This window comes from Podarcis gaigeae (assembly GCF_964106915.1).
Source record: "Podarcis gaigeae genome assembly, chromosome: 18".
NCBI lineage: Eukaryota > Metazoa > Chordata > Lepidosauria > Squamata > Lacertidae > Podarcis > Podarcis gaigeae.
Genome location: NC_139696.1, coordinates 9,668,322 through 9,690,719, shown reverse-complemented (window position 1 = coordinate 9,690,719; position 22,398 = coordinate 9,668,322). Strand labels below are relative to the sequence as shown.

The window sequence follows — 22,398 nt, the reverse complement described above, 5'->3', positions numbered from 1 at the left end:
TAATGGTAGGGGTTATTGTAGCTGTGAGAGACAGAATAACAACAGGAAAACCCCCAGAAACCGAGAAGACAAAAGTCAGAAATTGATGTGCATTATATAGGAGCGTAGCTGGGCCACCAGCCAAAGCTGATGGAAGGCACTCCAGGCCACTGAGCCTCAAGCGACAGCAAAGGGTCCTGGAGTACCCCCAAGCTATGAGCCTGCTCCTTCAGGGGAAGCGTAACCCCACCAAGAGCAGGCCACCTCCCATCCGTCTGGTCTAGGGAACCACCCACTAACAGTGCCCCAGTCTTATCTGGATTGAGCTTCACTTGGTTGGCTCCCATCCAGTCCATTGCCGAGACAAGACACTGGTCCAGCACTTCCACTGCCTCCCCTGCAGATGTGAAGGAGAAATAGAGCTGCGTGTCATCAGCATAATTCTGACAACATACTTGAAACCTCCAGATAACCCCACCCAGCAATTTCATGTAGATGTTAAACAATGTGGGGGATAGGACTGAGCCTATTTCCCTAATTAAGTGGTGCATGGATTTTAGGAAATAGGTCAACTAAATAGATAAATGCATATTAATAAATACTTGATAAAGAATAACAAAGCTGCTAGAATGCTAGCCTGGCTTCTGCGCACAAAATTTGTTTATGAGTAGAGAGGTTTCTGCTCAAAGACGGGGAGCAAGTTGGTTCCATGTGCAACAGAAGCTCACCTTCCCCAAAACATGTCAAAGGGGATGTTATGTTGTGGGTTGACATAGCCGACGACACAGCACTTTCTCCAAGTAGCTCTTTATTTTGTAAGCTGGAATAGAACTGACTGCAAACAGCTCAGCCGGCCTGCTTTTATAGGCAGCCGGCTGTCAACATTGTAACAACAACAGCCCAGAGTTCCCGCCTAAAATAACTGACGCGGACCTGAGTGAAAACTATCTACAGACCTGAGTGAAAACTATATACAGTATCCCCCTGCTGGCCCAGGGTGAAACTTCACTACATAACACCCCTCCCCACCGAGATAAGGCGTTAGTTACAATCGTAATGGTTTCCTTATATACAGCACTACGCATAATGGTTCAATTCGGCACAAAAGCATATCGGTTACATTTCCCATACTTAGACCAACAGTGATACATGTCCAACAACATAGTCCTTTAAATAAGTTGGGCGCTTGGAAACTCTGCCAGACCGCCGGGGACTGGTAGCCAAGTCTGGAGGGCCACACAGTTCTTGCTGAGGCTGTGGTGCGACCCTAGGTGGCGTTGGAACCAACTCCCCTGGATCCGCTGCTGTGGGTGGAGCCTCCGCAAGTGGAGTGGTCTGAGTCTGTGGTAAGTCTGGCAGACCCTCTGAAGCAGCTTGGTTCGGCTCCACGCTGGCAGTTTGCGAGGGAGGTGTAGGTGGGGCCTTGCCATCTGTACGTGTCTCTTCTGGAGCCGCAAGCACAGTTGGGGGCACCTCGGTAGTGTCCACTTCCCCAACCCTGCGCCTAAGCTGGTCTATGTGCCGTCGCCACAAGCGTCCGTCTTCGAGTGCCACCTGGTACGAGCGAGGTCCAGTGACTCCCACTACTGTGGCTGGCACCCAAGGAATGTCCCCCACATAGTTCTGGGCAAAGACCTGGTTTCCTGGGACAAATGACCGTGGCGCGTTGGCACAGCCTGGGGGTTCAGCCACGGCAAAGTCCGGGTGTAGCCGGTCAAGCGGTGACCTGAGGCAGCGGCCCATGAGCAGCTCAGCAGGACTCCGCCCTGTAGCCGCATGAGGGGTGATGTGTTGCACGAACAAGTATTCGGCGACCCGCTCATGCCAGTCTCCCCGGTCCAGGCGCGCCAGTGCCTCTTTTGCTGAGCGCACCATTCTTTCCGCTTGCCCGTTGCTGGATGGATGGAAGGGTGCCGTTAGGGCATGGCGGATGCCCAGTCCCAAAAGATACCGCTCAAACGTGCCTGACGTGAACTGCGGTCCGTTGTCAGAGACAAGGACATCAGGACACCCATGCGTTGCAAACAGGCCTCGCAGCACCCGGATGACAGCTTCGGTAGTGGTGGAGGGCATCAGGGCGACCTCCAGCCATTTGGAATAGGGTGGCCTTGCTGGCCCAGGGTGAAACTTCACTACATAACAGGGGAAGCGAGAGCCTAAGGCTCAGAGCAACCTTTCTCCCCTCCACCAACTCCAGAGAGCTTCCCTCTGTTGGAGAAGCCTTTCAAAGATGGGGTGGAAATTCACTTGAAGTTGCTTCAAAACCACCAAGGCGCTACTTCCCTTCAGGGGGAATAAAATCCATCCAAAGTGGCCAACTAGAAGAAGAAGAAGAGTTTGGATTTGATATCCCACTTTATAACTACCCTAACGAGTCTCAAAGCGGCTAACAATCTCCTTTTCCTTCCTTCCTCACAACAAACACTCAGTGAGGTGAGTGAGGCTGGGAGACTTCACAGAAGTGTGACTGGCCCAAGGTCACCCAGCAGCTGCAGGTGGAGGAGTGGGGAAGCGAACCCGGTTCACCAAGTTACGAGTCCACCGCTCTTAACCACTACACCACACTGGCTCTCTAAAGCATCTCTAACAGATAGCCGTCCAAACTCTGCTTAAAAACCTCCAAGGAAGGAGAGTTGATGGTTGGATCCAGATGCAGGGCTCTTCCTTGGTCCTTGGGAGCAAAATTCAGGCCAAACTTCCAATTCCCCAAAACACCTTTTGACTTTTCTCCATTATGTTTTTCTCCAGCTCTGCACCTGCTGCCAGAGCCATTCAAGACTTCGGAAAGTTAGTGTCATGAAACTTATTCCACTTAGAATAATCAAAATTATAGTGATCTCATCTTCTAAATGCTCAGGAGATGTTTCTGGAAATTGCACGAGCCTTGGAAAGCAACAACAGCATGGCAATATTAATTGAACTGTGACTGGGAAAGAAAAGGTTGGTGCAGAGAATATTTCCTGTGTTGGAGAGAGACTGAGTCAAGATGCAGAGCTGGTGAAAGAGGGGTGTGCCTGCCTTGGGCTTCCGAGCTCTGAAGGTAGAGTTGAAAACCACCCAGATTGGGAAAGCCCACCCAGTCTGGTCTTGCAAGAGTCTTTGGGTTCTTCTGCTTTGCCTCCTTGGCAGGTAAGAGGAGGAGGAGGCAGAGCCAGAATGAGATCCCTGCTCCTTCTGTTGCTGCTTCTGCTGCTCATGATGCCCTTTGGAGTCTGCGGGAACCACAAGGCGAAATGCCCCTTGAATCTGGTCAGGGATGAAACGGATGCTCGCAATTACTACCAGCCTGGACACTTCCTCATCAGTGGGATCATATCTCCAAAACATCTTAAGGAAACTCCATATGTCTTTTCTCAGACACCCTTCGCCAGGATTGAAAAGTATGTACTTCACAGTTTCATGGTCCTCCAGTCCTTCTAGTGGTTCCTAATTATCAAGGAAATAGCTTTTTTCTCAAGGCTGGGGAGCCAAGGGCTGATGTTGCAGGACTACCCTGCCCTGACCATTGGTCTTGCTGGCTGGGGGTGATGGGGGGTCTAGTATAAGATTCCACACAAACCTCTCCTATTTCCATGTTCTCTGGGTCTTCCTTAGTGAAACACTCTCCTACCTTTGATTCTGTGTTGCTTTTAGTAGAATGCAAGGATGCCAATCAATCTGGTCAGGGGTCAAAAGGATGCACTGAATTTTCCCACCTGCAGAATGCCATGAAACTCAGGCAATTTCCCAAGCTCAAAGGTTTCATTCAATATTATTTCATTTGGACAATTTAGCAACTGTCGTTAAGGAATCTTAGTTTTACAAATGGATTTTTAAGACCAGACCCTCTGCATGACGTTCAGTGGCTGATTTAAAAAAATTAGAAGTGTCTTAAGTAACTCTTGAGGGATGCAGGGTTAAACCACAGAGCCTAGGTTTGTATCCCCGCCACGGGGTGAGCTCCCATTGCTCGGTCCCTCCTCCTGCTAACCGAGCAGTTCAAAAGCACGTCAAAGTGCAAGTAGATAAATAGGTACCGCTCTGGCGGGAAGGTAAATGGCGTTTCCGTGCGCTGCTCTGGTTCGCCAGAAGCGGCTTAGTCCTGCTGGCCACATGACCCGGAAGCTGTATGCCGGCTCCCTCGGCCAGTAAAGCGAGATGAGCGCCGCAACCCCAGAGTCGGCCATGACTGGACCTAATGGTCAGGGATCCCTTTACCTTTAAGTAACTTTTGAAAATGGTTAGATTTTTATTGGTGAAGAGCAGGAATGATATGCTTCAAATAAAATGATTATATGGAAAAATACAGACCAGGGGGTGTCCTCATTGGTGTAGTGGCTGATCCAGAATTTTAACACACACTCAAACCTGCAAGCCACCAGGCCTCAATTGTAACTAAAAGGGGACTGAGGTATTTGGTGCTTCCCCTCCTTCAATCAAATGGTCTCTTATCTAGCTATAGTCTAGCACCTTGGAAAGCGCCAAAGACCACTGCAGGAAAAGCAACCTATGGAGCAGCTTCCCAGTATATCTCAAATGTTGAGGGGCACCTTCATTTCTTACTCATAGAACCACAGAAGAATAGAATCATAGAGTTGTAGAGATGGAAGGGACCCGGAGGTACCACACCTGAAACATCCATGACACATGGTCACCTTCGGAGGGAGTCTGTTCCACTGTTGAACAGCTCTGTGTGCTGTTTGCATCAAAGCAGAGATTTCCAAATTTTTGTTCTATGCTAGAAAGCAAAAGGTTTGATATTAATGCAATAGGATAAATAAATGCTAATCTTTGTGGATAATATAACATCCCCACCCACATTCATATGAATATCAGTTTCACTCTTTTTAAAGGATTCATTGATTGCAGGGAGTCAACTAGGTTCTCATGGTACATGTTGTCTTTCCTGTTCACCATCCAAGAGATCAACCAGGATCTCAGTCTCTTACCCAACATCACCCTGGGCTTCAACATCTATGAGAACTATTTCAATGCAAGGATGACTTCGGACGCCATGCTAGAGCTGCTTGCAGGCAGTGGATGCAATATTCCCAATTATCACTGTGGAGAACAGAATCACCTGCTGGCTGTTCTTGAAAGAGGCAATACTGTCATCTCAAGAGTGATTTCAGCCTCGTCAGGCATCTACAAAATCCCACAGGTAAGTAGTGGGAGAGCATGGAGGGAAAGAGAATTTCAGCTGCGTAAGATTCTACTTTCCCTTTGGAGGGGTCAAGGTGGAATATTTTTAAAAATGGGAAAATTCTGGCCTATGGATCAAACATCCTTTTTTTAAAACTGAGCCTTCACCAACTTGACACCTCCAGATGTTTCAGACTAAAACTCCCATCAGCCTCAGCCAGCAGAGATTTAGATACCAGTCATTTCATGTGATTAAATACCTGTTATGATGAAAGTAAAATAAATTGCTGATCTTTTGCTTTCCTTGCTAGATCAGTTATGGCTTCACTGCCCAGGTTCTCGAAGGTAAAACCCTGTTCCCTTTTGTCTACCGGATGACTCCCAAAGAGGAAAGTCAGTACCAGGGGATTGTTGAATTGCTCCTGTATTTTGGATGGACGTGGATTGGCCTCTTCACTCCAGACAATGACAGTGGAGAAAGATTTGTGAGCGCTGTGAAACCTCTGATGCTCAGCAGCGGAATCTGCATTGCTTTATCAAAAAGAGTACCAGAAAATGATCTAAATCAATTTATCAGGCCTGGGGAACCTTTTTTCCTATGGAGACAAGTTGGGGTATTTGTTTCCTATATAACCAATGCACTGGGTATCATAATACTCATGGTAATAAACAATATCTATGAGAAGGAAATAGGGGCGAAAGTCTGGATCACAACAGCTTTGATAGAAATCAGAATTGGCTTTTCCCTCCCTTCAAATTACTTCCAGCACCTCCATGGTTCTCTGTCCTTTGCAATTCAGACAGGAATAAGGAGCAGCAAAGGTGACAAATATAAATTGCAGACCAATCTTGGGGATTATTTTAATCAAGCATTTCAGTGTTCATATTCAAAGCATCTGTTGTCCGTGAAAGGCAGGATAAGATGCAAAGAGGAGGAGAACCTGCAGCCATTACCCCAAGAGGAGCGTGAGAGAGCCCTGTCTTATGACAGCTATGGCACTTACATCAATGTTCAGGCTGTGGCTCAGGCCTTGCATGCTTCGCTTTCATCGAGATCCCAGAGGAGGCTGATGGTGGAGGAAGGAGAGCAATGGGGACCCCAAAGGCTACAGCCGTGGCAGGTATTTCCTGCCCCTTTTTGCAACCTGCAGTCCACACAGATGCTGATCTTGACTGGGGATAAACCTGTAAAATATCATAGTTATTATTAGTATTAGTAATAGCAACATACCACCCAACATTTCTCTGATGAAAATAGATCCCATTCCATAATGATAATCTTTCTGTTTATAGCCAGGGCTTTTTTACAGGGGGGAACTCCTCAGAACTCAGTTTTGGCACCTCTCAGGTGGGTGCCATTGCCATTCTAAGAAGGAGGTGTTCATGGTGAGTTCCGGCACCTTCTTTTCTAGAAAAATAGCACTGTTTATACATCTTCTTCGGTTGCCTCAGCACTCTAGGCACCTCCCAACATAAAGAAATTCATACTAAAATATTAAACATTTAAAAATTCCTGATATAGGATTGGATGGCTTGTGGGCTGAAAAACTCCACGTCCGCCAACATTTCTCCAATGAACATACGGACATTCTGAGGAAAAGTGAGGAATTTCGGGATCAAATGAAAAACTGTCTCTAATTCAGGGACATCCCTGGAAAATTGGGGCACTTGCAGGGTCTATAGTAATACAAATAGCTGAATAGGAATTCCAGTCTACATGAGATACACGCAGGCCCCAAATCATAAGAGGCTGAAGTGAGTACGACTGAGATATCCATCTTGGCTTCAAGGTTTCTCAGTGCTGGTGTTTTCCATGTCATTCCAGCCTAACCCTTTCTTAAGAGAAATCCGGTGTCTGAATACTTCCAGAGGCAGGCTATGCTTGGATGAGAACTGGGAGCTACCAGCGGACTTCGATATTATGAACTGGGTAATGTCTCCCAATAAGTCTCGTGACCTTGTGAAAATTGGGAATATAAGGAGAGAGACATCTGCTGGCATAAAGTTCACCATTAAACCAGAAGCCATTGAGTGGCCCAAGAAATTCAACAAGGTAGAGGGAAATCACAGAGACGGGAGGCTAGGAGATCCTGAACATGCTTTTCCTTGAACAACCGCTGGAAAGTGACCATATCAGGTTGACCAATGGTGTCTTGACCATCCAATAACAGCTGCAACGGCCACTCCTTTCCACAGCAGCTGAGATAGGAGGGGGATTTGGGGTGCTCAAAGAAAGGATATAGCCCAGAGGTCCTCAGAGAAGACACCATCTATTTCCGAGCCAGACTGAGAATTTAAGAATTCTGGACAGAATCTTCAACAGAAATACTACGTAGATAAGAAGAAAAGGGAAAACACCTAGTAAAAGTGAACTATTGGGTTTTCATACATGCAGAAGGATGGAAAGGAATTTATTTGTGAAATGATAATTACTGATTTAGTGTGGATTTTTTAAATTTTTAAATTTGTGGAGTAAGCTCACTTGTAGATGTTGCAAATGTTAAATTATAGTATGTGCAGGAATTGAGAAGTGCACGGCTGTTGGTGAAGGATGAGAAGTTTAAAAAACCCAGCCCTATTGTAATATAAGTTTAATGTTAAGGAATGGCACGTGAACTAGAAATAATTAGGGAAATACATCAGTGACAAGAGGAAACCTTGCATGCCTCAAGAACAGAGTGAGGGAAACCAATATTTGGAAAAGTCATATTAAATTTATCTTAATTAGTGGTTGAGAGATTATTCGAATCCTGAAATTTGGGAAATCACATTTCAGACTCCAATGCCATTTTCTTTGACGATTTATTAAGCAGGGAAGCAGGTAATTCGTTGTCCTGAACGAATTATGAAGAACAAGATATTCTGGTCACCCCAATGGTCAGTGGGGGGTTGAAAGGACCCTGATGAGGGGGTCAAAGGCTACATTCCAGAGATCCATTTGAATTCACACCATGAGTGAATTACATACCCACAAATACTCCTAACTGTTCCTCTTTGTTGCACCTTCTTGTCTTTCTGGTTAGGCCGTACCTCGTTCCAGGTGTACAGAAAGATGTCAACCTGGATATGCCAAGGTGGTTCTAGAAGGAAAGCCCGTTTGCTGCTATGCTTGTGCTCGGTGTGCGGAAGGGACCTTCTCAGCCCAGGAAGGTGGGTGACTCCAAGGGGGAAGGAATTCCTAGAGAGAGTAAACACAGGGCAGAAATTCAGTCTCACCCACTTTTTGTGAGAATTCTACAGACATAGGGGAATGGAGATCCTTCCTCGACTTCCTTAGTATTAATTCCCTTCATTACATCCTGGAAGAGAGTTGAAAGGAATGATCATAAGGAAGAAATCTCTAGGATTTCTTCAAATCGTAATCAAGTTCAGATCATTAGGGGTGTAAGTGATGCTGCAGCCACTCTTTTTCTCCTCCCCAGATGCAGAACATTGCACCAAATGCTCAGAATATCACCATTCAAACAAGGACAGAGATCAATGTGTCCCCAAGATTACCACCTTCCTGACTTATGGAGAATATTTGGGAATGGTGTTAGCTTCCGTTGCCCTCTTCTTGTCCTTAACAGCAGGCATTGTGTTGGGAATCTTCATTAAATACAAGGAAACTCCCATAGTCAAAGCCAACAACCGGGACCTCTCCTACATCCTGCTCGTCTCCCTCCTGCTTTCCTTTTGGTCCTCCTTCCTCTTCATCGGGCGCCCAAGGAAAGAGACCTGCCTTCTCCGACAAACGGCCTTCAGCATCATCTTCTCAGTTGCTGTTTCTTCTGTCTTGGCAAAGACCATCACGGTGGTGCTGGCCTTCCTGGCCACAAAGCCCGGGAACAGGGTGAGGAGATGGCTGGGCAAGAGTCTGGCCAACTCCATTGTCATCTCCTGTTCTGGGGGGCAAGTTCTCATCTGCACCATCTGGCTGGGCTCTTCTCCCCCATTCCCAGAGCCCGACATGCGCTCCCAGGTGGAAGAGATCATCCTGCAATGCAACGAAGGGTCTTTGGCCATGTTTTACATTGCCCTCGGCTACCTGGGCTTCTTGGCTGCCACCTGCTTCACGGTGGCTTTCCTAGCCAGGAAGCTGCCTGGCTCCTTCAACGAAGCCAAGCTGATCACCTTCAGCATGCTGGTCTTCTGCAGTGTTTGGGTGTCCTTTGTGCCCACCTACCTGAGCACCAAGGGCAAGTACATGGTAGCCGTGCAGATCTTCTCTATGTTGGCCTCCAGTGCTGGGCTTCTGGGCTGCATCTTCCTTCCCAAGTGCTACATGATTGTGCTGAGGCCTGATCTGAACACAAAGGAGCACCTGACAACCAGAAATTAAGGGGACATCTGAATCTTAAAATAGTCCATGTTCCCGATGTCCAGAAGTGCATAAAGAAAACACACCTGCTCATCCATGTTGCTTATTCTCCATCTCTGAAAGAGATTGTGTTCATTCTTAGCCTGGGTTTTAGGAAGTCCTGTTTACATGAACAGTAAGACGGGTTGGAATCCTTTGTATGCTGTATCATTTATAAGTGCACTTCATCTCATTTTGTTCTCCCAAGCTTAGTATATCAATAAACTGAGAAATTAATTTAAATTATCCTCCTTAGTCTCTTGATTTAATTTCTGTATTGTGTAAGTTCTGCTCCCTGCTCCAAAGAGTAGCCGCTGACCTTAAGCATAGCCTTGACTGGAGTAAAATCTATTGATTTGGCCTGGATCTGACACGTTGTGCACTGATGTTGAGTGGATCACCAGATTACGAGTGAGCCAGCAACAAGTTCAACATTGGAGGGAAGCAATGAGACGATGCCAAATAGTTGTATTCCCTGCCTGCCAAACCTTATGCTCAGTCAGGAAGGAAAAGGGAGAGGCCTCCTCCTCCAACTCAGGTTCGTCCCACTCAGGCCCCCATTTATAGAGGAAAGCCAAGATCAGAGGGGCAACTAAGAAGAATTCACAGAACAGCCACTGATAAAGCATTTATATTAATTAGCCAAGATCGCATCCTGCTTCAACTTTCATGACTCAAAACTAGTGGAAAGCTTACCAAACTCTCAGTCTTATAGCAATTCAACCTGTAGCATTCCAATGAAGGGCGCTTTATAAATTTAATAAATAAAGGTCCTGAGAGAGCTGGCTGTTTGTTTGTTGAATCTGGAGGTCTAAAGACCTAAAATATATTGGTCAGTATCCCTATATCTGTATACCTGGAGGTCTAAGACAACAACCCAATAACACACCCACCCAAAAAACCTCACATTTTAAAAGGGCATAAGATGTCCTTCCAATCAATCAAAGGCCTGGTTAAAAAGGAACGTTTTTGCTTGGCGCCTAACTGTGCATAATGAAGGTGCCAGGTGAACTTCGCTGGAGAGAGCATTCCACAGACAGGGAGCCACTGCAGAGAAGTCAACAGACACTCAAGGAATAGTTTCGGAGAAAAAGCTTTATTTCTACCATCCATGAACTGGTAGAAGGAGCAAGTGTGATAGTTCACAAACAATCACGGGTTCACAGTCATTTGCACAGAGCATATATTCCCCTTCCAGTTCCCTCCCCTTTCTCCTCCCCTTCAGAGTCCTGCCTCGAGTTCCCCTGAGCATGAACAGAAAGCTCCTGTCTTGGGACTCTTGGACTCTTGGCACCCTTCCCAGGAAAGGGGGTGAGAAGCCTTGCGTTCAGCATGTCCAAGATGTTGCAACTGAATGAGATAAAAGTCACTTCTCAGGCCTGAGTATTCTTGGCAATGACAGAGCCTATTCATTAGTCTTTTTTGAAGTTCTCTTGTACTGATAAAAGTCACGGTTTGCCAATGAGAAAACAGAGGAAAACTTTAGCTGTGGATTTTTTAGGAGACAAAAAAGGAATTTAGGGCAGTTTTGAGGCCTGGGGTGATTATTGACCAGCCTAGGCGGGGTCACCTGTCCTCACCTCCTTCATTCCCTCCTCTTAATTTTTGGACAGCCGCCAGGCTCGTCCCAAGCTAGGCCGTATAGGGCTTTAAAGGTTAAAACCAGCACCTTGAACCTGATCCTACATATTACTATTATTCAACTACCAGACTTTTAGAAGACATCTGAAGGCAGCCCTGTTTAGGGAAGCTTTTAATGTTTGGTGTATTACAGTATTTTAATGTTTTTTTGGAAGCCGCCCAGAGTGGCTGGGGAAGCCCAGCCAGGTGGGCGGGGTATAAATAATAAATCATTATTATTATTATTATCCTGTACTCCACTGGGAGCCAGTGCCCTGTGGATAGGATTGAGCCCTTTGAAACCCCACATTCAAGGTTCCTGGGCCTGAAAATATTCCCCAACTAAGACCGTCTGGAAACGACGTCAGACCTAATCTGACGCGTAAATGAATAATGCAGAGTTTTTAATTGGAAGAATAAGAGCTTTACTGAGTTAAAATAAACTTCTTCCTAAACAACATGGTTCCCAACAGTTTGACTGAGATTGCACACTGCTCACAACTGAGGCAGACTGACTCTGACTGAAACCTAAGAGAGAAGACAGAGGGAAAATGGCTGCCCGGTCCCATGCCAGAGTGACCCAGGAGTTGGCAGTCAGGCCTGGAGAACTTGACTAGGCAGCCCCAATGACTGGCCAGTCCCAGCACCTCCCAGCCTGCTTGGCTGCTTCTTTGTCCACTTGAAAGGGATCCAGAAAATCAGTTTCTTTCCAAAGCGCCTGGATCTGGTCCAGAACCTTGCTCAGGAAAGGGAGATGAGAAACTGGCCGGTGGTTGGTTAGGTTTTCTGAATGCAACCACAACAGCTAGGACTTTATACAGACGGAAGTGAGAATTCCCCACCAAGGAGGAATGGCTTATGAAGCTGGTGGAAGAGGCTGAAATGGAGAAATTCCCTGCTAAACTAAGAGGACAGAAGGAAGAATTGTTCAAGGAAGAATGGAGGCCATTGTTATATTATCTGTCATACTAACATCCATACCTGAAGTCAAAGGCAGGATTTGAAATATAAGCAGAGGATTACTGATATACGACTTCGGGGCTTAGATAACTTAAACATGTTTTTAAAAACAGGTGATAAAAAGGAGTAATAAAACAAACATCAAAAAAGGAGGGGTGCGAAGTCAAGAAGCAATTATGTATTTAGTTGTTTTAAAAAACAACTCTGTAGTGTTTAGACAAGTGTTTTGGAATATCTTTGGAGAATTAATAAAAAAAAATTAAAAATAAATTTAATAATATAGCATCCACCCAGATTCTTAGGAAGCTGATACAATTTTGTTATTTTAACTTTTTTTAATGTTCTGAAGTAAGTTTGTAAACTTTTTTCTGAATGTCCTGCCTTATCTTAAAATAAAGTGCTTTAGGGGTTATTGGCCTAATCAAGTGCTGCATGGATTTTATGAATCAGATTAAATAAATAAGAATAAATAAATTGATAAAGAATAATAAAGCTGCTAAAATGCTAGCCTGGCTTCTGCGCAGACAATTTGTTTATGAGTAGAGAAGTTTCTGCTCAAAGACGAGGAGCAAGTTGGTTCCATGTGCAACAGAAGCTCACCTTCCCCAGAACACGTCGAAGGGCAAAAGGTTTAAGGCTCAGAGCAACCTTTCTCCCCTCCACCAACCCCAGAGAGCTTCCCTCTGTTGGAGAAGCCTTTCAAAGATGGGGTGGAAATTCACTTGAAGTGGCTTCGAAGCCACCAAGGAGCTACTTCCCTTCAGGGGGAGAACCAGAAGGGATTGGCAGGAATCAAGCAGCCCAGACCCACCCAAAGTGGCCAGAGGGTGGGCTTGAGAAAACCCTCCCCATCGCAGGCTCCACCAGTCTCTGTCTCTAGCAGCCTCCAGGAAACAAAATCCCACCGCCATGTATCCCGTTGACATTACTGAGGATGGCATTTCACAGCATTCTCCATTGAATGATTTTTATTTATTCATATTTATTCCTTTATTTATTGATGTACTGAATCTATATATCACCCTATCCCTGGAGGTCTCAAGGCTGTTCACAGAACAAAATCAAAATATAAAACCACAACATATATAATCAAAATAAAAACAACAAGCCAATAATACCCCCCAAACCCCCACATTTTAAAAGGGCTTAAGATGCCTGGGATACAAGGCTGGGACTCCTCCATCTGGCTGTTGTCCATCCCTGACTCTCCCACCTCTTCTTAAAAACCTCCAATGAATCATAGAATGGGAGACTTGGAAAGGGACCCCAAGGTCCTCTAGTCCAACCCTCTGCAATGCAGGAATCTCAGCTAAAGAATCCCAACAGATGGCCATCCAAACTCTTTTTAAAAACCTCCAAGGAAGGAGAGTCCATGGTTGGATCCAGCTCCTTCTTTGGTCCTTGGGAGCAAAGTTCAGGCCAAACTTCCAACTCCCAAACACTCCCCTTGACTTCTGTCCAACATGTTTTTCTCCAGCTCTGCACCTGCCGCTTGAGCCATTCAAGACTCCAGAAGGTTATTGTGGTGAAACTTATTCCACTTAGAATAATCAAAATTATAGTCATCTCATCTTCTAGATGCTCCTGAGATATTTCTGGGGGTAGCACAAGACTCGGAAAGCAACAACAGCATGGCAATATTAATTGCACTGTGACTGGGAAAGAAAAAGTTGGTGCAGAGAATATTTCCTGTGTTGGAGACAGACTGAGTGAAGATGCAGAGCTGGTGAAAGAGGGGTGTGCCTGCCTTGGGCTTCCGAGCTCTGAAGGTAGAGTTGAAAACCACCCAGACTGGCAAAGCCCAGGCAGTCTGGCCTTGCAAGAGTCTTTGGGTTCTTCTGCTATGCCTCCTTGGTAGGTAAGAGGAGGAGGAGGCAGAGCCAGAATGAGATCCCTGCTCCTTCTGTTGCTGCTTCTGCTGCTCATGATGCCCTTTGGAGTCTGCGGGAACCACAAGGCGAAATGCCCCTTGAAACTGGTCAGGGATCAAACGGATGCTCGCAATTACTACCGGCCTGGACACTTTCTCATCAGTGGGATCATCTCTCCAAAACGCCTTATTGAGAGAACTCCATACAACTTTACTCAGACACCCTTCGCCAGGAATGAAGTGTATGTAAGATCATATGCGGAAGGGTTTCATGGTCCTCCAGTCCTTGTAATGGTTGAAATAGGAAAGAGCCCCTTTCTCAGATCTGGGGAGGCAAGGGCTGATGTTGCAGGACTGCCCTGCCCTGACCATTGGTCTTGCTGGCTGGGGGTGATGGGAGTTGGGGGGGGGGTCCAGTAAAAAACCTCTCTTATTATCTTCTTCCCTCTGTCTTCCTAAGTAAAACAATCCTGTACCTATGTGTCTGTGTTGCTTTTAGTTAGAATGCAAGGATGCCAGTGAATCTGGTCAGGGTTCCAAAGGATGCACTGAATTTCCCCACCTGCAGGATGCCATGAAACTCAGGCAATTTCCAAGGCTCAAAGGTTTTATGCAATATTATTCCATTTGGACCATTCATAAACTGTCATTAAGGAATGCTACAGTTTTGCACATGGAATTTTAAGAGCCTCTTGGGGACCTTTGGTAGCTGAAGAGCAGGAAAGATGTGCTTTAATTGAAAGGATAAATAAAATAATAGGTCAGGGGAGTTCCTTGTAAGTGGACTTAGATCTCTAAAATGTGAAAAGGAATTATTCCTTTTTTGACCACACACAACTGGCCTCATTTCAAAGTATTGAGGTGTTTGAGGTTTCTTCCTAAGCCAGAGGGTGGCATGAAACTCAAGCAATTTCCAAGCTGCTGAGATTATTTTATGTTTATTCTGTTGGGATCATTTGTGAACAGCCTTATCACAGTTCTCTTTACCCAATGCAACGGGAGACCTACAGCCCAACATGGGGAAATCTGTCTCAGCTACATTAAAGGTTTCCTCCTCCAATCCCAGCACTTTCCCCTTTCTGTCATTTTTTTTAAAAAATTAGAAGCGTTTTAAGAAACTCCTGAAAATGGCTGGATTTTTATGGGCGAAGAACAGGAATGATATGCTTCAAATAAAATGATTATGTAAAATAATACAGACCAGGGGGTGTCCTCATTGGTGGAGTCAGTGATGAAAAATATGAGCAAAATTATAAATTTTATTACACACTCAAACCTGAAAGCCACCAGGCCTCATTTCTAAGTAAAAGTGTACTGAAGTATTTGGTGCTTCCTCTCTTTCAATAAAATTGTCTCTTATCTACCTGTAGTCTAGCCCCTTGGAAGGCGCCAAAGACCACTGCAGCAAAAGCAGCCTATGGAGCAGCTTCCCAGTATATCTCAAATTTTGAGGGCCGCCTTAATTTCCTACTCATAGAAACACAGTAGAAAAGAATCATAGAGTTGTAGAGATGGAAGGGACCTGGAAGAATCTCACCTGGAGCATCCATGACACATGGTCACCTTCGGAGGGAGTCTGTTCCACTGTTGAACAGCTGTGTGCTGTTTGCATCAAAGCTCCGGTTATGGAGCAGAGATTTCCAAATTTTTATTTTATGCTAGACAGGAAAAGGTTTGATGTCAATGCAAAAGGATGGATAAACAAAGAAACAAACAAATATTAATCTTTGTGGATCATATAATGTCCCCAACCCCATTAATATGAATGCCAGTTTCACTCTTTTTAAAGAATTCATTTATTGCAGGGAGGCAGCTCGGTTCTCATGGTACATGTTGTCTTTCCTGCTCACCATCCAAGAGATCAACGAGGATCTCAGTCTCTTACCCAACATCACCCTGGGCTACAACATCTATGAGAACTATTTCAATGCAAGGATGACTTCGGACGCCATGCTAGAGCTGCTTGCAGGCAGTGGATGCAATATTCCCAATTATCACTGTGGAGAACAGAATCCCCTGCTGGCTGTACTTGAAAGAAGCAATACTGTCATCTCAAGAGTAATTTCATCCTTCTCAGGCATCTACAAAATCCCACAGGTAAGTAGTGGGAAAGCATGGAGGGAAAGAGAATTTCAACTGCATAAGATTCTATTTTCTCTTTGGAGGGGTCAAGTGGGGATATTTTTAAAAATGGGAAAATCCTGAGCTATGGATGCTACATCCCTTTTTCAAAACTGAGCCTTCACCAACTTGTCACCTCCAGATGTTTCCGACTAAAACTCCATCAGCCTCAGCCAGCAGAGATTTAGATATCAATCATTTCATATAATTAAATATCTGTTGTGCTGAAAATAAAATAAATTGTTGATCTTTTGCTTTCCTTGCTAGATCAGTCATGGCTTCACTGCCCAGGTTCTCGAAGGTAAAACCCTGTTCCCTTTTGTCTACCGGATGAGTCCCAAAGAGGGAAGTCAGTACCAGGGGATTGTTGAATTACTCCTGTATTTTGGATGGACGTGGATTGGCCTCTTCACTCCAGATAATGACAGTGGTGAAAGATTTGTGAGCGCTGTGAAACCTCTGATACTCAGCAGCGGAATCTGCATTGCTTTATCAAAAAGACTACCAGAAAATAATATAGAACAATTTATCAGACCTGGGGAACCTTTTTTCCTATGGAGACAAGTTGGGGTATTTGTTTCCTATATAACCAATGCACATGTTATCATAATACTCATGGTAATACACGATATCTATGAGAAGGAAATAGGGGTGAAAGTCTGGATCACAACAGCTTCGCAAGAAATCAGATTTAGCTTTTACATCCCTCCAAATTTCTTCCAGCACCTCCATGGTTCTCTGTCCTTTGAAATTCAGACCGGAATAAGGAGCAGCAAAGGTGAGAAATATAAATCGCAGTCCAGTCTTCTTGGAGATTTTTTGGATGAAGCTTTTCAGTGTTCATATTCAAAGCATCTGTTGTCTGTGAAAGGCCGAATAAGATGCAAAGAGGAGGAGGAAATGGAGATGGTGTCCCAAGGGGTATGTGAGACAATCCTGTCTCTAGACAGCCATGGCACTTACATCCATGTTCAAGCTGTGGCTCAGGCCTTGCATGCTTCGCTTTCATCGAGATCCCAGAGGAGGCTGATGGTGGAGGAAGGAGAGCAATGGGGACCCCAAAGGCCACAGCCGTGGCAGGTATTTCCTTCCCCCTTTTGCAAACTGCAGTCCACACAGATGCTGATCTGTCTAACTGTGGATAGACCTGCAAAATATCATAGTTACTATTAGTATTACTAATAGTAGCTTACCTTCCAACATGTCTCCGATGAAAATAGGGATGTCCCATCCCATAACGATCATTTTACTATTTATACCCAGGGCTTTCTTCAGGGGGAACTCGCTGGAACTCAGTTCCAGCACCTCTCAACTGGGTGCCATTTTGACCTTTGGAGGGTCTATAGTAATAATATTAGTATTATTCTGTTTATATATCAACTATCATCTGAAGATCACAGGGTGGTTTACAGAATAAAAATACAAAATGAGAATAGAAAAAGCAAATGAAAGAAACAAAACAAGCAAACCAAAAGCACATTAAAATGCCCAGAGATGGTTTTATCCACCCAAATCCTGGTTACAGAATAACTTTCTTGTCTGGCACCTAAAGATTTGTCACAAAGGTGTCCAGGGAGCCTCTCTGGAGAACATCCCCCAAGCGAGGAGCCACCACCGAAAAGTCCTGTTGTCGTGCTGCCACCCTCCAGATATCTCTATTTTATATATATATATTTATTTAAGTTTTTCTTCATTTCTCTCCAAGCTCCTGTGTAGTTATTCTTAAAAAAATATTTATGTTCATAGCTGTTATCCATACTCCTAAATATTAAACTTTCTTCTCAATCATCAGTTCCGTTTTTTGTCTTTTTTATATTGCTCTTTCACATTTTACACCAATACTTTCGTTCTGCCTTTATTTAGTTTAAAACCTGCTACTTTTCCAAACTTGAGAATCTGTTCAAGACCCTTGGTTTACTAGCCATGGGGTCTTCTACAGTTACCACATGGTCATCTGCAAATGCCTTGAGTTTATATGCTTTGTAACCTAATGTTGGGGTGCGGGTGGCGTTGTGGGTTAAACCACATAGCCTAGGACTTGCCAATCAGAAGGTCGGTGGTTCGAATCCCCGTGACGGGGTGAGCTCCCATTGCTCAGCCCCTGCTCCTGCCAACCTAGCAGTTCGAAAGCACGTCAAAGTGCAAGTAGATCAATAGGTACTGCTCCGGAGGGAAGGTAAACGGCGTTTCCATGAGCTGCTCTGGTTCGCCAGAAGCGGCTTAGTCATGCTGGCCACACGACCCGGAAGATGTACGCCGGTTCCCTCAGCCAATAAAGCAAGATGAACGCCGCAACTCCAGAGTCGGTCAGGACTGGACCTAATGGTCAGGGGTCCCTTTACCTTTACCTTTAACCTACTGTTATCCCTTTTATTTCTTCATCTGATCTTCTACTTCTGACCAGGGTCTCTAAAACTAAAATAATAATGGTGACTGAGGATATCCCTGTCTTGTCCCTTTCATTATTTTGAGTTTTTCTCTTATTACATTATTTACTATCATCATAGCCTGTTAGTCAGAATAAATTGAGTCAATTCCTCTAAGTACAGTGGTACCTCAGGTTACAGACACTTCAGGTTACAGATGCTACAGGTTACAGACTCTGGCAACCCAGAAATAGTACCTCGGGTTAAGAACTTTGCTTCAGGATAAGAACAGAAATCGTGCGGCGGCAGCGGAAGACCTCATTAGCTAAAGTAGTACCTCAGGTTAAGAACAGTGTCAGGTTAAGAATGGACCTCCAGAACGAATTAAGTTCTTTACCTGAGGTACCACTGTAATGACTCTCTGAAATTCATCATCTCTATAGTCTTCTTTGTAGAAGTCGATGAAACATGGTCAAATGCCTTCTCTGCGTCTATAAAAATCAACACTGCTTGCCTATCATTTCTAACCTCCAGATCTTCTATTATATCAATTATATTCCTTATATTATCCTTCATCTGGCGGCCTGGTAAAAAACCAGCCTGGTCCTGATGAATTAAATCCATTAATAGCACTTTCATGTTGTTTGCCAATAGGTCTGCAAACAGCTTATAGTCATTATTGAATAGAGAAATCAGCCTATAATTTTTGACTGATAATAGATCTGTATCTTTTTTTCAGAATCAGCGTAATGTAAGTATCTTAAATCTTTTAGTGGTTGTGCCAAATAATCTTGTAATTTCTTATAGTACTTTGCTGATAGACCACCTGGCCCCGGTGTTTTCCCCATTTTGGCTTGATTAATTGCCTGTTGTAGCTTCCCAGTTTCTTAATGCTGGTGCTTTCCCCTGCCATTCCAGCTTCACCCTTTCTTGAGAGAAATCCGGTGTCTGAATACTTCCAGGGGCAGACTGTGCTTGGATGAGAACTGGGAGCTGCCAGCGGACTTCAATATTATGAACTGGGTGATGTCTCCCAATAAGTCTCGTGACCTTGTGAAAATTGGGAATATAAGGAGGGAGACGTCTGCTGGTATAAAGTTCACCATTAACCCAGAAGCCATTGAGTGGAACAAGAAATTCAATAAGGTAGGGGGAATAATGGGGGGAGGGGGGCTAGGAGATCCTGATTGTGCTGTTCCTTGAACAACCACTGCAGAATGACCATGTCAGGTTGACTGTCCAGTAACAGCTGGAACCACCACTCCTTTCTTCAGCAGCTGAGATAGGAGGGGAATTTGGGATGCTCAAATAAAGGATATTGACCTTTCACACAGGCAGAAGGATGAAAAGTAATTTATTTTAGAAATGATAATTACTGATTTATTGTATATATTTTTTAATTTGTGAGTAAGCTCACTTGTATTAAATTTGTCTTAATTTGTGGTTGATGTGGTGAAATTTGGCAAATCAATTAAAGCAATTTGGCAAAAAAACAACCCCAAAACCCCAACTCTCCTTTCAGTTTGGCATTGAACAGCAAAGCGCTTTCTCTCTCTCTCTCTCTCTCTCTCTCTCTCTCTCTGACACACACAAACACAAACACGGGAATGAACTGTGTGAGAGATTATTCGAATCCTGAAATTTGGGGGAATCACATGTCAGACCCATTGTCATTTGCTTTGAAGTTTTTTTAAGAAGGGAAACAGGTAAATGGAGAAGATGAAACAGAGTTCTGTGGCTCAAACCTCATCTGTACTGAACTAAATTTAAAGCACAAGATATTCTGGTCACCCCAATGGTCAGTGGAGGGTTGAAATTCCAGGCTGCATTCCAGAGATCATGTTCTGCAGCTAAAGGGAACTGACCGCATTAAGGGAATGGGGAGATGGCAGGCAACTGGGGTTCTTGGCTGCTGGAAACGGAAACTGGGATCTCTCAGGATTCCCTGCCAGACAGAACCCTCCCCAACCTCTATGTGATTGATGTAGAGCTGTGATGATTTCCTGAATGATTCATTGGGGGCCACAACTGCAAATCTTTGGGTAGATCAGGGTTTCCCAAACTTGGGTCCCCAGCTGTCTTTGGACTACAGCTCCCATCATCCTGAGCCGGGAAGACCAGTTGTCAGGGATCACCACCATGCTACAGAGATCGCGTTACTCCTAACTGTTCCTCTTTGTTGCACCTTCTTGTCTTTCTGGTTAGGCCGTACCTCGTTCCAGGTGTACAGAAATATGTCGACCTGGATATGCCAAGGTGGTCCTAGAAGGAAAGCCCATTTGCTGCTATGCTTGTGCTCGGTGTGCGGAAGGGACCTTCTCCGCCCGGGAAGGTGGGTGACTCCAAGGGGGAAGGAATTCCTGGAGAGAGTAAACACAGGACAGAAATTCAGTCTCACACACTTTTTGTGAGAATTCTGCAGACATAGGGGAATGGGAATCCTTCCTTGACTTCCTTAGTATTAATCACCTTTATTACATCCAGGAAGTGAGTTGATAGGAATGACCATAAGGAAGAAATCTCTGGGGTGCAAACTGGGCGGCTGTGAGAGGAATGCCCGCAAAGCATTCCTTTTTCATTTTTTAAAACAAGCCACACAAAAAGGAAATAATGTTGACACTTATCAAAAATAATGGATAGACGATGAAAAGCAGCAAATTACTAACAGCAAAAGCACACTAAAAAATAAACAAGACTTCATGTGAAAATTATTACAATATAATCTATGGACCGTTTTGATCTCACTGCTATGAACTTTGCATGTCTGCATTTTAAAGGTTCAGAGGAATAGTCAGTTAACAGAAGTGGAGTGGTCACTGCCTCTCAGTTTATCCTAGATCACAATGTTAATAGAGCACAGATCACTAGGGGTGTAAGTGATGCTGCAGCCATTCTTTTTCCCTTCCCCAGATGCAGAGCATTGCACCAAATGCTCAGAAGATCACCATTCAAACAAGGACAGAGATCAATGTGTCCCCAAGATTACCACCTTCCTGACTTATGGAGAATATTTGGGAAGTGTTTTAGCTTCCATTGCCCTCTTCTTGTCCTTAACAGCAGGCATCGTTTTGGGAATATTCATTAAATACAAGGAAACTCCCATTGTCAAAGCCAACAACCGGGACCTCTCCTACATCCTGCTCGTCTCCCTCCTGCTTTCCTTTCTGTCCTCCTTCCTCTTCATCGAGCGCCCAAGGAAAGAGACCTGCCTTCTCCGACAAACGGCCTTCAGCATCATCTTCTCAGTTGCTGTTTCTTCTGTCGTGGCAAAGACCATCACGGTGGTGCTGGCCTTCCTGGCCACAAAGCCCGGGAACAGGGTGAGGAGATGGCTGGGCAAGAGTCTGGCCAACTCCATTGACATCTCCTGTTCTGGGGGGCAAGTTCTCATCTGCACCATCTGGCTGGGCTCTTCTCCCCCATTCCCAGAGCCCGACATGCGCTTCCAGGTGGAAGAAATCATCCTGCAATGTAACGAAGGGTCTGTGGCCATGTTTTACGTTGCCCTTGGCTACCTGGGCTTCTTGGCTGCCACCTGCTTCACGGTTGCTTTCCTAGCCAGGAAGCTGCCTGGATCCTTCAACGAAGCCAAGCTGATCACCTTCAGTATGCTGGTCTTCTGCAGTGTTTGGGTGTCTTTTGTGCCCACCTACCTGAGCACCAAGGGCAAGTACATGGTGGCCGTGCAGATCTTCTCTATGTTGGCCTCCAGTGCTGGGCTTCTGGGCTGCATCTTCCTCCCCAAGTGCTACATGATTGTGCTGAGGCCTGATCTGAACACAAAGGAGCACCTGACAACCAGAAATTAAGGGGACATCTGATTCTTAAAATAGTCCATGTTCCCAGTGTCCAGAAGTGCCTAAAGAAAACACAGCTACTCATCTATTGGAGGGAAGCAATGAGACTATGCCAGATAGTTGTATTCCCTGCCTGCCAAACCTTTTAAGAGGAAGCATCTTATGCTCAGTGAGGAAGGAAGAGCGAGAGGCCTCCTCCTCCTCCAACTCAGGTTCCTCCCATTC

The 22,398-nt window shown here is 44.9% G+C and overlaps 2 protein-coding genes and 1 long non-coding RNA gene across 14 annotated transcripts in view; 2 read left to right on the top strand and 1 right to left on the bottom strand.

Annotated features, from left to right (window-relative positions):
• The window catches only part of LOC310835566 (vomeronasal type-2 receptor 26-like), a 76,273-nt gene extending 66,618 nt beyond the window's left edge, over positions 1-9,655 (top strand). For 3 of the 11 annotated variants that reach the window (XM_083720303.1, XM_083720302.1, XM_083720301.1), the window contains exons 4-8: positions 4,828-5,119; positions 5,412-6,221; positions 6,926-7,153; positions 8,124-8,250; positions 8,523-9,653. In XM_083720303.1, the coding sequence (XP_083576429.1) occupies positions 4,828-5,119; positions 5,412-6,221; positions 6,926-7,153; positions 8,124-8,250; positions 8,523-9,421 (2,356 nt within the window). In that variant the 3' untranslated portion in view covers positions 9,422-9,653. Of the gene's footprint in view, positions 1-2,396; positions 3,718-4,827; positions 5,120-5,411; positions 6,222-6,925; positions 7,154-8,123; positions 8,251-8,522 lie in introns of those variants that run through there. The other 8 variants (XM_083720297.1, XM_083720294.1, XM_083720299.1 and 5 more) reach the window with 6 other exon arrangements.
• Positions 156-17,098, bottom strand: LOC310835883. The gene is made up of 6 exons (XR_014559762.1): positions 16,974-17,098; positions 15,427-15,547; positions 8,069-8,278; positions 6,105-6,285; positions 4,588-4,696; positions 156-376 (listed from the first exon to the last, which is right to left on the bottom strand). It is a non-coding gene; the product is annotated as an uncharacterized lncRNA (long non-coding RNA).
• On the top strand, positions 12,357-22,398 carry LOC310835621 (vomeronasal type-2 receptor 26-like). 2 transcript variants are annotated; one of them, XM_083720470.1, is made up of 5 exons: positions 12,357-14,131; positions 15,695-15,986; positions 19,295-19,522; positions 20,582-20,708; positions 21,287-22,398. In XM_083720470.1, the coding sequence occupies exons 1-5, from the start codon at positions 13,905-13,907 to the stop codon at positions 22,183-22,185; spliced, it is 1,773 nt and encodes a 590-aa protein (XP_083576596.1). In that variant the 5' UTR covers positions 12,357-13,904; the 3' UTR covers positions 22,186-22,398. The 2 variants fall into 2 exon arrangements, with proteins under 2 accessions (XP_083576596.1, XP_083576597.1); XM_083720471.1 differs by having other exon boundaries at positions 14,094-14,131; positions 15,679-15,986.

What these genes read in the sequence shown, in the direction of transcription:
- LOC310835621 (XM_083720470.1), top strand. Translation starts at nt 13,905, where the DNA reads ATGAGATCCCTGCTCCTTCTGTTGCTGCTTCTGCTGCTCATGATGCCC. An exon ending in CCCTTCGCCAGGAATGAAGT is followed by an intron (nt 14,132 to 15,694) that starts GTATGTAAGATC and finishes CATTTATTGCAG; the next exon opens with GGAGGCAGCTCGGTTCTCAT. An exon ending in GACCTTCTCCGCCCGGGAAG is followed by an intron (nt 20,709 to 21,286) that starts GTGGGTGACTCC and finishes TCCCTTCCCCAG; the next exon opens with ATGCAGAGCATTGCACCAAA.